Raw genomic sequence first — 14520 nt, 5'->3', positions numbered from 1 at the left:
TGTGATAGATTAAAAAGTTATGGATTAAAATCCACAACGGGTATACAATTAGAGGAAGCAGTGGGCATGTTCTTTATGACTTTAGGACATGGAGTTGGAAATCGAATGATTCAATAATGGTTCCAAAATTTTGGTGAAACAGTGAGTAGGCAATTTGGTCTTGTGCTAGAGAAAATGACTGTCTTGGCATTAGATGAGATTAAACTATTTGAAAATTATGATGAAATTCTGTATTATATACGATCCAACCCGAAATACTGGCCATATTTTAAGGTAATTATTCATATATATATATACTTATTAGGAAATTTCATATTTGTTAATGGTTATTGATTATACATGTGTACATATCCATATGTATTATATTGACATGATTGCGTTGGAGCCATAGACGGGACACATATTATTGCATCACTTCCAGTAAATGAGCAAATCCCTTATATTGGTAGGAAGGGATAGCCTACTCAAAATATAATGGTTGTATGCATGTTTGACATGCTATTTACCTTTGTGTGGTCGGGATGGGAGGGAACTACACATGATAAGAAAATATTTTTCAAAGCTTATCGAGACCCAGCTATAAATTTTCCTAAACTACCAAATGGTTTTTTACAATATCTTGTTTTTATTAATATTTTATTAGCATTATTATACGAATTTGTATGAATAACAATTTCTCATTATTGGTGAATATTTATTTTGTAGATAAGTACTACTGTGTTGATACTGGCTATCCAAACATGAAAAGTTTTTTAGCTCTATATAGAGGAGAAAGATACCATCTTCCTGAATTTTAGCGTGGTAGTCAGCTTAGAAGATCTCGAGAAATATTTAATCAAGCACATTCCTCATTACGAAGTGTTACAGAACGAACTTTGGTGCGTGGAAGGCAAAATGGAGAATCATATGCCTAATTTTTAGTTTGATAGACAAGTTGCCATTGTTAGTGCTTCAATGGCTCTCCATAATTTTATAAGGAGGGTGGCTATTGCTAACATAGAATTTCAAACATATAATGGAAAAGATGATTATGTACTCAACGAGGAAATTGGCGAATCCGATATTTCGTTCACAAGTGATGATACTATTGAGATGAGTGTTATCCGGGATAGAATTGCTACGGAGCTAATACTTAAATGAATATTTGGTATTATTATATTAATGATGAGATGAGTGTAGGTTATCCAAGATAGAATTGCTACGGAGCTCATAATTGGATAAATATTTTGTTGGTTGATACTTAATACAATGTACTATTTTTATATATGACATCTTGTATTATTTGATTATATTGAATGGGTTGTTATTTTGTTAGGTGATGCTCAATACAATGTAATATTTTATATATGGCATGTTGAATTATTTGATTATATTGAATGAGTTGTTTGTATCTGTCATGTTGAATTATTTGATTATACTGAAAGGGTTGTTTGTATGTGTTTAGAAAAAGTTAGATATAAGGAAAAAAAAAAAAAAAAAAAACATGTTAATTATTTTATGTTACCAAACAGTCCAAAAAACACTCAATTTAGGGGCAAAATAGTTATTTTAGCATTAGAAGAGCTTCAACAAATGATTTGCCAAATATATACATTAAAAACTCTTCTGACCTTAAAAGCTCTTTTAAAATACAATTCCCAAAACACTAACAGATAAGCTAAATAGAAGTGATAACTTTTACTTATCTTTTTCTTTTGCATAAAAGCAAAAACAAAAGTTATGTCAAACGAGCTCGTAGTCACTGGTTAGCACTTGGTAGCAGCATATAGCATGCAGCAGAATGTAGTCACTTGGCAGAATGACAGGCTAGCAGCAACATGCAACATAATGGGTTTAGTTTTTTGGAATAATCTTATTAGTGAATGATGTTGATTCAGTTTTTTGTAAGTTTAATGGACTATTAGACTTCAGCAATTCACAATTTCAGTATCACAAATTCAGTACCATGGGATGTAATATTATTGTATTGACAATCAGTTTGCTGTATTTATTTATGTTTTTATTTTTTTTATTATATTTTGTTTAAGGAAACTACAGAAAAATAATCTTGAATTCAGTCAACTGTTCGTGGAACCGAACCGTGAATGCCGGTTCGGTTCAGTTCCATAGACAACGGTTCCGGTTCCATTTTTATGGAACTGTTGAGATCGGTTCCGATTCTTGACGAAACTGTACCGAATCGCACCATGTGCAGCCCTAACTTGAAGGGGTCAAGATACAACCTTTTGATGGTTTAGGGGCTAACTTGTAATAAAAAATAGATTAAGGGGCATTCTGCAATTTTGTAATAGCTCAGGCTAGAAAAAAATCAAAATAATACATAATGCAAGCAATGTTGGGCCATCCGTTTTAACTAGATGGGCTAGAATGGCTGCATTAGCCCCTCCTTGAAGAAGCCCTAATTAACTGCACCCCAAACTAGGCCCATAGCCACACCAAGCCCTACTACACCCATACAATTCTCCCATCATCTCTCAAGATCTTTCTAGAAGTTCTAGTATCTCTAGACATCTCTAGGACCACTTGACCGCCCCATCGCAAAATCAAACCCAACCGATTTGTATATTCTCTCTCAATAGAAATTTCCAAAACCCTTTTCTCTCTCTCCTATTTAAAGGTCTCTCTCTCCTCTCAGAAGCTCTGTTAGATTTGCAAAACATAACACTTTTCTTTTCCCACGACAAACACATTCTGTGGAGAATTCCAGAGAGTCCTCGCATACGCCACAACGTTCCCGATCCACACTCCGTCGCGAGGTACGATCTGAAACCCTAACTCTCCCTTTTATTTTCTCTCCCTAGAACTCCGTAGATCTGTGATTCACTCATGCGTCCGATGACTGCTTTATTCTCTGTTCAACTGGCTGACACAATCTAGTTCTCTCTCTATATGTATGTATTGATACAGCAATGTTTGAGTTGGGTTAGAATCTAGGTCTTCTCTATTTGGATTTAGTTATTGGGATACTTGTGGTGTAGGTTACTTTGAGCAGTAATCACGTTGAAATCATGCTGCTTGTGTTTATTTGTGTTTAAGATTTGTTATATAATTGGTACGATGTTCAGATGCTATAGAGATATTTCTGGAAAAGATCCGCTAATGATTACAATGCAATGATTTTGTTTTCTATGAATTTTATTATTATTGTATTTTTTTCATTTTATTTTTTATATTAAATGCATATTTAACTTGTGTATTAACGTGATTAATACACTTCTTTTAAGATGTCAATTATATAATGCATGTGATTTGGATTGGTGAAGGTGAGGGTTTTGATTTATTTTTGTTTGGAGTAGAATGATTTTATAGATGAAACATGATTTTATTTTACTTTTTTTAGGGAAATTGAAGCATGATTATTAGTGGTAAAAATTACGTGTTTAGTTGTTGTAATTTCATAATGAGATTTTGTACTTTGATGATTTATTTGGAGATAGTTGTTTATTACTAGTGTTTGAGTATTTCTTTCTTTTTGATAAAAGTTATATTTTTGAACAATTGCATGGTGACTCTTCTCACTGAACTATTTTGCATTGTACTGGCTTTAATGTAATCTTTCAGCTTGGGAATTGAGTGATCGTGTGCACCCAATCAAATTTTCCCGCAAAGATGAGCGTGGTTGGTTTTGATTCTGGGAATGAGAGTGGCGTGGTTGCCGTTGCAAGGCAAAGAGGGATTGATGTTGTACTCAATGAGGAATCAAAGCGGGAGACTCCTGCTATTGTTTGCTTTGGCGACAAGCAGCGCTTCCTTGGAACTGCTGGGGCTGCATCAAGCATGATGAATCCGAAGAACACGATTTCTCAGATCAAGCGGCTCTTAGGACGCCAGTTCTCAGATCCTGAGCTGCAGCAGGATCTTAAAGCATTGCCTTTTACTGTGACTGAAGGGCCTGATGGATATCCACTGATCCATGCACGGTATTTGGGGGAGGTAAGGACATTTACGCCAACCCAACTATTGGGAATGGTGTTCTCAAATTTGAAAAGCATTGCGGAGACGAATTTGAATGCTGCGGTAGTGGATTGCTGTATCGGGATTCCTGTTTATTTCACTGATCTTCAAAGAAGAGCTGTCTTGGATGCAGCTACAATTGCGGGTCTGCATCCTCTTCGTTTACTTCATGAAACTACTGCAACTGCTTTGGCATTTGGAATTTATAAGACAGATTTGCCAGAGAATGATCAATTGAATGTTGCATTTGTTGACATTGGGCATGCTAGCATGCAGGTATGCATTGCTGGCTTCAAGAAAGGCCAGCTGAAGATATTGGCACATTCTTTTGACCGATCTCTTGGTGGTAGAGATTTTGATGAAGCTCTATTCCAGCACTTCGCGGCTAAATTTAAGGGAGAGTACAAGATTGATGTTTTTCAGAATGCTAGGGCTTGTCTACGGCTTCGTGCTGCTTGTGAAAAGCTGAAAAAGGTTCTTAGTGCAAACCCTGAGGCGCCTTTGAATATAGAGTGCTTGATGGAAGAGAAGGATGTTAGGGGTTTCATCAAGAGAGAGGAGTTTGAACAAATTAGCATTCCAATTTTGGAACGGGTAAAGAAGCCATTGGAGAAGGCTCTTTTAGATGCTGGCCTTTCCGTTGAGAACATCCATGCAGTTGAGGTTGTTGGTTCAGGCTCTCGTGTTCCTGCTATAATCAAGATACTAACAGAGTTCTTTGGCAAGGAGCCTAGGCGCACAATGAATGCAAGTGAGTGCATTGCCAAAGGCTGTGCTCTAGAGTGTGCAATTCTCAGCCCCACATTTAAAGTGCGGGAGTTCCAGGTAAAAATGTCATTCACTGATCAGATTGCACTTTGCCTTCTTTCCTTTCAGAAAATTTCCTTTTCTGCATTCCTTTTGCTCTATCGGTTTTTTGTTTTTGTGTGCGCGCACACGTGATTTCTGACATCTGTATTATTATAGTTGTGTCTGATATTTTATCACACTAAAAGTTTAATCATTTCGAAGAATTATGTGGTGTTCCGTCAATAGAAATTACTACTTGCGGTGAGCACAGTGATTGTGATTTACATTCCTTGGTTAGGCAACTTACGATTTATATTCATATGGTTATTGTCTCCATGCACGTTATTTCTCTTTCCAATTTTCACCCTACAAAAGTTAGAACATATATTTTTTGGCCCCAACTGCCCCATATTGTAGTTTGTATCAATAAATTGATGGGATGCTTGGTTTAGGTTTATTCAGTCTCTCAACATTCTGGTGTGTTTCAATAACCCTCTTGAGTCCTGCAAAATCCTTGATGCTCAGGATAGAAGATTGAAAGTCATGGAAGATAAGAGAAGAGGGATGGAGGAGGTATCTTTGGAGTTCATATTGTTTGGTTGAGTAGGATGGAAATTAGGAAGAGAACCGTTATGTCACAATTTTACAATTATCTCCTAAACTCTTTTAGGAGAGGATGTAGCAGACCTAAAGAGGAGGGGCTTCCCTCCTACTTTTCCCTTCCCTCTTATTCTCTACCAAACTCCTCTATTAGAAATCATTAAGGCCTTCTGTCCCTCCTCCCTCTCATCTCTTCCTCCTTCCTACAGAACAGGCTTTTAGTGGGGAGTCTCAATTGAGACGTACTCTCCACGTATATTCTGCAAGAGAAGCCAACATGAAATGTTTTTAGATATTGCTGTTGTTAAACTGGTACATTTCTTTGAATTATGTGACATATTATGTCTCTAGGCCTGGAAAATGTACGAATGGCATTGTTGTAGCCTGAAATAAGATCTTTTTTCAAATATATATATATATATATATGTTACGTACAACTGTGAAAAAAGTGCTGACTCTGGAAGCACTTTAATATTCTTTTTGTACAAATAGAAATCTATAAATTTTTATCTCTACTTGAATTTGAGCTTTGGCTCCTTCAAAAAGTCTCCTCTCTCTCTCTCTCTCTCTGTGTTTCAGAAATTTCAAATTAGAAGTGCTTTTAGTCCTACCGCAACATTAAACGTGCTGAAAATGTGGTTCCATTGTAACTAAGATACCTAATTACTACAGTAAGGTTGAACTATTGTGTCTCTTTATTTTGTTGTGTGTTCAGGAAGTATTTTATAAATCTCTAATCTTGAAAAAGGAGTATCTGTTTCTTTTCCCTTCTCAACATCAACATTTTTTATCATAATTGTTTATTTGAAGAGATGGTACTAGTGGAAGTGATTTTTTTTACCCTAGATTGCATTAAAGCTGGATGTGCTATAGCATATGATAAGCAACTGGTTTGTTTTGGTTTTGAAGGTCAATGAAAGCTTTCCCTTTTCAATTGCTCTGTCATGGAAAGGTTCTGCTCCAGATAACCAGAATGGAGCTGTAGATAATCAACAAAGCACTATTGTTTTCCCCAAGGGGAATCCATTCCCGAGTGTTAAGGCTCTGACATTCTATAGATCAGGCACCTTCACAATAGATGTTCAGTATGCTGATGTCAGTGAATTGCAGGCACCAGCAAAGATCAGCACATACACGGTAATTTATCTACTACTAGTTTATGTCAGGACTTGAGTTCTATGATCTGCCTAAGTGAAGACTTTTATGGGATTGATGTAATTCTTGATGTTATTTTAAATGTTCATTGGCAGATTGGTCCTTTTCAATCTACAAATAGTGAACGGGCAAAAGTGAAGGTGAAAGTTCGCCTTAATCTTCATGGCATTGTATCGGTGGAGTCTGCAACTGTAAGTCCTTGAGATAGTTCCATTGACTCTTCATGCGGTTGAGTTGAGCATTTTTTTGATTTTTTTGTTGAATTTGTTTGATGTTTCTTCTAGCTCTTGGAAGAAGAGGAAGTTGAAGTTCCTGTTACAAAAGAGCCAGCAAAAGAAGCTACTAAGATGGACACAGACGGACCTCCAAGTGAAGCTTCCACTGGAGGTGCTGAAGCGGATGTAAACATGCAAGATGCTAAAGGTGCTACTGATGCTTCTGGGGCAGAGAATGGTGTTCCAGAGTCTGGGGAAAAGCCTGTCCAAATGGATACGGATGCCAAGGTAAATAATATTGCTTAGAATGAGTCAGCACACAGATTTAATCACCCACAACTATTTCATGTTTTTGCTATTTCTTCTTTAAGGCATCATTTAGGACAATTTGTTTTTAATTGACGTACTGGTAGAGTAGTTCTTGCTAACTTTGCTTTTCATAATTATTGTAGCACTCCACAAAATAGACCGTCCACATTTGCATCTATTTATGAAAGAGTAATGCTACAATTGACCATCTGTTTTTTGTGTGACTCCAACCACCAGTGTCCAACAGGGACTCTTAGTCGGTAATGGATATAGATAGTCTCTCTCCTCTCAAAGTGTTTAAATAAACGGTGGACACTTCAGTCGGTAATAACACCGTCCGGTCTTTTATCATTTTCCTTAATTCAATGCTTTAGCTTCTAGTGTGAAATCTGATTTGTTTGGGTAGAAGGTTTGACCTTATTTGTAAAACATTGGATCTTGTGACTCTATGTAAGCAGTTACTGGTGGTGGTGGCTTGGTTTAATATGTGCAAGGCTGAGTGTATGACAGACCTTGTGGTGCACAAATGCTAAAATGGGGAGACTTACTTTAAATGTGATGACTTCAAATCCCCTTCCTGTGGAAAGAGTTGGTATCTGCTATATGGTTTTTGTGTTTTCTACTAATGAATGGGATGAATCTAGAGTTAGAAGGATAAAAATTGTCACTATAAGTTAATTGCACTTGAAAAGATTGTGGTTAGTATTTGCTCTTATGAGCAAATGAGGAGGAAAACGAGTCAAAGTTCCTTGTTGGAGTCCATCCAAATGGGACTTTCTCCTGGGACTATACGTTGTTCATCATTGAAATTGCAGCTCTGTTTCATGGTTTTCAACTGTACTCCCCCAACATATATTGGAGAAGGCGTGTGTATGATATAATTGTTGCTTCCGAATTTGTTAGGAGGTCTATCATTATGGGGTAAAACAACTCCATATTTCGTTAATATAGTTCGAGTTGAAGTTTGGTGTGTCACTCTTCTAAGCTCCATCGATGATATTTTATATGGTCTTTCCTGAAAAGGATGGTTTATTAATGCTACCCGTGTTTCTTGCCTTTTATATCTTGTGGCCGGTTAAAAACTATTAGTCTAAACTATGGAATTACTTCAACCAGTTCAAGATTGACTTGCATTTATTTGATCAAAGGTTGCCTGTAATAGGGCCACTTCCAAGCCATGCTAAACATTACTACTGATCTAAATTTAAAAAATTACAATGACTAACATTCATTTCCACAGCAAGCAACAGCTGTCTTTGGAGGAATTAGCTTTTTCTTTTTTTTTTTGTTTTTCCTCCCTGTTTGTTACTTATTATTTTGTATATGTAATGCATTAATTCTTTGTCGTGCAGGTTGAGGTTCCAAAGAAGAAGGTGAAGAAAACTAACATCCCTGTATCAGAGTTGGTGTATGGAGGAATGGCACCTGTTGATGTGCAAAAAGCAGTGGAAAAGGAGTTTGAAATGGCTTTGCAGGACCGTGTCATGGAAGAAACAAAAGACAAGAAAAATGCTGTGGAGTCCTATGTTTATGAAATGAGGAACAAGGTATGTTACATGAACATTACATAATAAACTAGACACTGTAGAAACTTGGGATGTTCTGAACTCACTGCCCTTTTTACGTTCTCCAGCTTCATGACAAATACCAAGAGTTCGTCACTGATTCAGAGAGAGAGGAGTTCACTGCTAAGCTTCAGCAGGTGGAAGATTGGCTGTATGATGAGGGAGAGGATGAGACCAAAGGCGTTTACATTGCCAAGCTTGAGGAGCTCAAGAAGGTCAATTGTTTTGTTATGCTGAATGGTGGTTTTCTTTTGTTATTGTTATTATTATTATTATTTTTTCCGCATTTGATTTGGAGTAAATAATATGCAGCAAGGTGACCCCATTGAGGAGCGCTACAAGGAGCATTCGGAGAGAGGATCAGTAATTGATCAATTTATTTATTGTGTCAATAGTTACAGAGAAGCTGCAATGTCAAATGATCCTAAATTTGATCACATTGACTTACCAGAGAAGCAGAAGGTTACTTATTAAATGAATTTCCCTTTCTTACTCTCTGCTCGGGGCCAGCATAAATGGCCATAGGAAGATTTTGATTGTTCGTCTTTTCCTTATTCTAGGTGTTGAACGAGTGTGTAGAAGCCGAAGCTTGGTTAAGAGAGAAAAACCAGCACCAGGACTCACTTCCAAAATATGCCAATCCAGTTCTCTTGTCAGCTGATGTGAGAAAGAAAGCTGAAGCAGTTGACAGGTAATGATCCAATTACCCGAAGTTGTTTCAAAGGAATTGGACCTCGATTGTTACCGAGTTTCTGAAAGATATTCATTTCTCTAGATATTGAAAAATAGAATTTGCTTCAACAGGTTTTGTAGGCCGATAATGACGAAACCCAAGCCAGCCAAACCAGCGACTCCTGAAACGCCATCAGCGGTACCTTCACAGGGAAGTGAGCCCCAACCTCAGGGTGGAGACAACAGCAGCAGCAACCCGAATGAGAATGCTGCGGCTGGGGCTAGTGAATCACCACCAGCTGCTACTGAGCCGATGGAAACCGACAAGGCCGAGAGTGTGCCTGGCACTGCATAATTTAGCATACCCCCCTCCTATTTATTCGTGTCAGTGTCTTGTGAGAGAGCAATAGGGTACCGTTTATAGCGCTGTTACTTTTCGAACATGAAACTCATGCCAGATGGTGAGAGGCCTTGGATTGTTTGATAGTGGGGTTGTTTGGATAACTGAGATCGTCTTCCATGTTGAATGGTTTTGCAAGATTCTGTTATAAATAGGGTAGGTTCTAGAATCCTATTTTCGGAAAGGTAAGTAAGAGAAAGGTAAAATTATTGTGAATTTTCTTTTCCCCTACTATTTTTGTTGAGAAAGAGACATGTATTTACTCTTTAAAAGGGCATAGACCCTGTTCGGTTGTGTGTGTTTTGAGGACGCTTCAGGTCTTTTATTTCTTCACCTGTACCTGTTGGAAAATTGAACTTTCTCTAAAAGCCATCAGGTTGTAATACTTAACAATTTGTTCCTTGATGGAAAGAGACTTGTTGAGAGAGTTGCAAGTGAAACCCATTAGTTTCTCTACTTAAATTTCTTTGGTTTCGTTGGTGGTTGGTGGCTGAACGCATTCGGAGAAAGAAGTGTGCGGTGTAAAATACACATGAACAAGCATATATGAGTTGAACACTGCGTACCACCAAATGTGGACTCGTTTGATTACTCATTTAAGTTGTAAATTTTGATTTCAGGTAAACAAAAGCAAGTTGCTTTATATTATCAATTTCGTGGTTCTACATATAATAATAATAAAAAAAGTCACCAACTAGGAAGAAATTTGATGTGCCTGTGCATTGGGCCAGCCCAACTCCATTTTTGCGCGTGTACGAGCAGTGCGATGTGCCGGTGCATTGGGCACTTTGAATATCTTTTCGTACCTATCCGGCCGTAAATGAGATGATTATTTTTTTTAAGAATGTGGAGAAAGTATTACATGATTTCATGCCAATTACAATCCAACAAGTAAGTAAAAAAATAAATAAAATTGATATATTTACTTGTATGTTAAGTTATGATTGCCTTTATCGGAGTGAATTTTCATTTATAGATCTTTTCTAGGCACTTCTTTTTGTTGTCTATAACCTCCACTCCCTTTTTTGAGACACTGCCCGATGTAAAACAGCTTATTCACAATTATTTGAATATACATGATCATGCTGAAAAGGTAAAGAAAAAGGTAAAGAGAATAGAAGAAAAAATAAATAAATAAGGAAAAGTCAAAAGAAGATTTGGAGTAGTTGCCAATAATAGAATATATTATTCTCTATTGTAAGAATTAAGGAGGATTCAGAAAATAAAAAAGAAGATTTGGTGTAGTTGCTAACAATAGAAGATATTATTCTCCATTGCAAGATTTAAGGATGATTTTGCTCCATCAAATTTGCCTATATAAAGATAGACATGTAAGTCTACAGACATCTTCATTATCAATATAATTTCAGTAGCTCTCTTGTGAGTGTGTTCTTTGTGAATTTAAGGGTTTAACCCTATTCTTTATCGTTTCCATTACGTTAGTTGGTATCAGAGCAATGTTCCGAATCCAAGATTCGTCTTTGTTTTCGATGACCGGTTCACGAGATGGAAGCAACCCCTCCAGTGACGGTGATCGTGATGAAATAGCTCTTTTGAGGGCTGAGTTTACTGAGTTCCAGACCAACGTTAATCGAACCTTTTTTTATATGCATGAAACTATGCGTCAAATATTGGCGAGATTGACAACGGTATAACTTAACCGTGAGAACAATAAGCTTCCCAACGATGGTGATCATGGACGTCCTGTTGGTAATCGCAACCCAAACCCACCGAATAGGCTATCAACTTATAAGGAAAATGTCGGTTTTGGTAGCAATTGAACCGTACAGGTGTAGAGATAATCGAGCTCGATAGGAAATTAATGACTCCAGGGATTTTCGTATGAAGATTGATCTACCCACCTTTCAAGGTCATCTTCGTATTGAAGAATTCTTAGACTAGATTAGTGAAGTTGAACGTTTCTTTGACTAAATGAAAATCCAAGAGGAGAAGCAAGTCAAACTTGTGGCCTATATAAGTTGAAAGGCAGTGCATCAGCATGATGGGATCAAGTGCAAACTACTAGCGCATGTGAGGGTAAAGATTCGATACGTACATAGGTTAAGATGAAGAAGTTGATGAAAGCTCGATTTTTATCACCTGATTACGAACAGGTTCTTTATTAGAAATATCAGTCCAGCACGTAGGGAAGTAAAATGATTGCTGAATATGCTGAAGAATTTTATCGATTGTCATCCCCGTAATAACCTGGTGGAACCCAAATTTAGCATGGTGGCTTGTTTCAAAGGTCGGTTACGATGGGATATTGAAGAGAAAGTGGCACTGCAACCGTTATTCAAACTGTCCGAGATTGTTACGGCGGCAGAGAGAGCAGAATCTTTACTGGAGAAGTCGAAGAATCGGTCTCGTGGTTCATCTAATACCCCACGTCCTACATATGACATGGGTAAATAGACAGCGGTAGCCCCCGTTCCAATGATATGGTGAGGCATTAGAGATGGTCCAGTAAAGGCCAAACCCGCAGCACCCATAGGCCTTGCTGGAAAGGGGGCCCTAGTTGTGAGATAAAATCCCTATGCACACCCGAATATGGGCAAGTGTTTTCGATGTGGAGAACTTGGCCATAAATCCAACAATTGCCCCAAGTGACCGATAATAAATCTGGTCGAGCATGAGGAAGATGAAGGTGAGGAGTGAGTTCCTTACCTTTGAAGAAGAAGAGGTGACTGAAGGAGACAATGACGAGTTGCTTTCCCACTCTTTAGTCGTGAGGAGGTTGATGCTCACGCCAAAGAAGGAGGAGCACCCACAGCGTCATAATGTGTTCCGTATAAGTTGTACTTGTTACCCAAGAATTGACTCTAAAAGGGGGGTGAATAGAGTCAATGGTCAATTTTCGCAATTTATCGATTTACAATTTCTAATCAACAATTTAACCAATTATGCAATAATCAAGAAATGAAATCAAAATATGAAAGTAAACAATTTATAACATAATAGTAAAAGAGATAAGGGAAGAGAAATTGCAAATAATGACTCGGCGATTTTAGCGAGATTCGAAAACTCCTACTCTTCGGCTCAAGACCCCTCTTGAGACTTTCTAATCCACTATAACTTCTCCTTATGGGTGGAGAGCAAACCTTTACATAAAGCAACTCATTACTTCACCTTACTAAGAGAACAACCTTCCCTTAGTCTTCCTTTGGGTCACACCAACCCAGTGGTTCAAACCAATCCCTTACAATTGATAGTAACAAGAACAATGAAGTACAAGAAATATCTCTCAAAAATTGATGTACAAATTTAGCTCTCAACTAGAATATATATGAATATCAATGAAGCTCAAACTCTATAAATGAAATGAATGAGAGAAGATGAAACCCTTGTCGGTCGGCTGAACCCTCATGTTCGGTCGGACGAAACGTCTCATTTGAGAACTCAACTCTCTGTTTTGTTGTCGGCCGGCTGCCACATACTGGGCATTATCACCAGTCGGCTGACAGACAAAAATTCTATCTTGATAGTTTTGTTTTCAGTTTACAGTATTTATATGTCCATTTACTTTAAGTTTACAATGTAAATAAGGAAGTACCCCCCATTTGGATTTAATAAAAAATATAAGAAAATTAAAATCCAACTAAATCAAAATGTGAAAAATCAGTTTTAGTACAAATTGGGGTTCCCGACAGTTTTGGTAAATATTGATCTTATGTAGAAATGATCAAAAAATCTCATAAAATCAGTTTAGGCTATTTGAAGTGTAAAGAGTTATTATCGGGAAAAATTATTTTGAAGTAATCATTATTTCAAAAATTCATTTTTCACACTTAGCCATTTTTCATACTTAGCTAAAAACACAGTTTTTCATGACGCGTATTTTGGGGTCCTAATGTCCGTTACCAACTCATGGTAATGAAAGTTTCATATGCCTTAATTGTTGACCACTATCAATGATGTGATTGATGTACATGGTCTTAGCATTTATAGCACAAGTGATGAGTTCTTCCAAAGCTTAAGCAAGCTTGAACTAACTCATTCTTTAGCAATAACTTCATGTGCAAATATATATGTATGAAGTGCATAGTCTATTGCTAATGAATATTGGAATATATGAATGATAATGATGATATGCATAATCCTATAGAGATGAGTTTCAAATGGATCCATAAATACCTTGACATTGAACCCTAAACACTCACCAACCTATCTACCCTTTTCTTCATGCTTTATCAATGATCGTTTAAGTTTTGAGGTACTCTTGCTTTCTTCATTTCTTTGAGTTGCTTACTTGCTCATTGTAGTCCAAGCTATCTTTGGATGGACTTTGCCTTTGGCTCCTTGCAACTTCAACTCTTCTTTGTATCCATTTCTTTCATTGATGTGATCTTGAATAATTGAATACTTTGAATGATCTTTATAGCTTTATTGAGGTCGTTCTTTGAATGTGTATAATCTATATAACACTTAATGTAAACATTATTCCTTAAACACCATTAATGGTTTGTTATCATCAAAACATCTAGATTGTCATTGGATGAAATCCTTAAGGTCAAGAGTACTATATCAACCATAAGGTATGTGACGTTATTATTGATAGCAGTAGTAGTGAGAACATTGTTTCCTTAACAATGGTTCGAAAATTGGGGCTTAAAATATAGAAAAATCTCTATCCATACAAAATTTGATGGATCAAGAAATGCTCAAAAATGCGAGTAATTGAAACCTACACCGTTCCATTCTCAATTGGGAAAGTGTATGCAGAGGAGGTGCATTGTGATATAGTCGACATGGATGTATGCCATATAATATTAGGCAGACCATGGCAATTTGATATCGATGCCACTCACCGTGGTAGAGACAATATGTATATTCTATACAAGAATGGTCAGAAGATTGTTTT

The 14520-nt window shown here is 37.1% G+C and overlaps 1 protein-coding gene across 1 annotated transcript; it reads left to right on the top strand.

The window, feature by feature from the left end:
• Positions 1 to 2535: 2535 nt before the first annotated feature.
• On the top strand, positions 2536 to 10115 carry LOC132286761 (heat shock 70 kDa protein 15-like). Its single transcript, XM_059789145.1, has 10 exons — positions 2536 to 2756; positions 3562 to 4779; positions 6253 to 6480; positions 6594 to 6689; positions 6783 to 7001; positions 8375 to 8569; positions 8656 to 8802; positions 8900 to 9049; positions 9148 to 9278; positions 9392 to 10115. Exons 2-10 carry the CDS (start codon positions 3610 to 3612, stop codon positions 9612 to 9614), a joined length of 2559 nt encoding a protein of 852 aa, XP_059645128.1. The 5' UTR covers positions 2536 to 2756; positions 3562 to 3609; the 3' UTR covers positions 9615 to 10115.
• Positions 10116 to 14520: the final 4405 nt, after the last annotated feature.

The sequence above is a fragment of the Cornus florida genome, unplaced genomic scaffold, assembly GCF_030987335.1.
Source record: "Cornus florida cultivar Cherokee Brave unplaced genomic scaffold, ASM3098733v1 CherokeeBrave_3.0.0_Hap2_Chr11, whole genome shotgun sequence".
NCBI classification, from domain to species: domain Eukaryota; kingdom Viridiplantae; phylum Streptophyta; class Magnoliopsida; order Cornales; family Cornaceae; genus Cornus; species Cornus florida.
The sequence above is the reverse complement of the archived record's forward strand: the minus strand, read 5'-3'. Positions and strand labels throughout refer to the sequence as shown.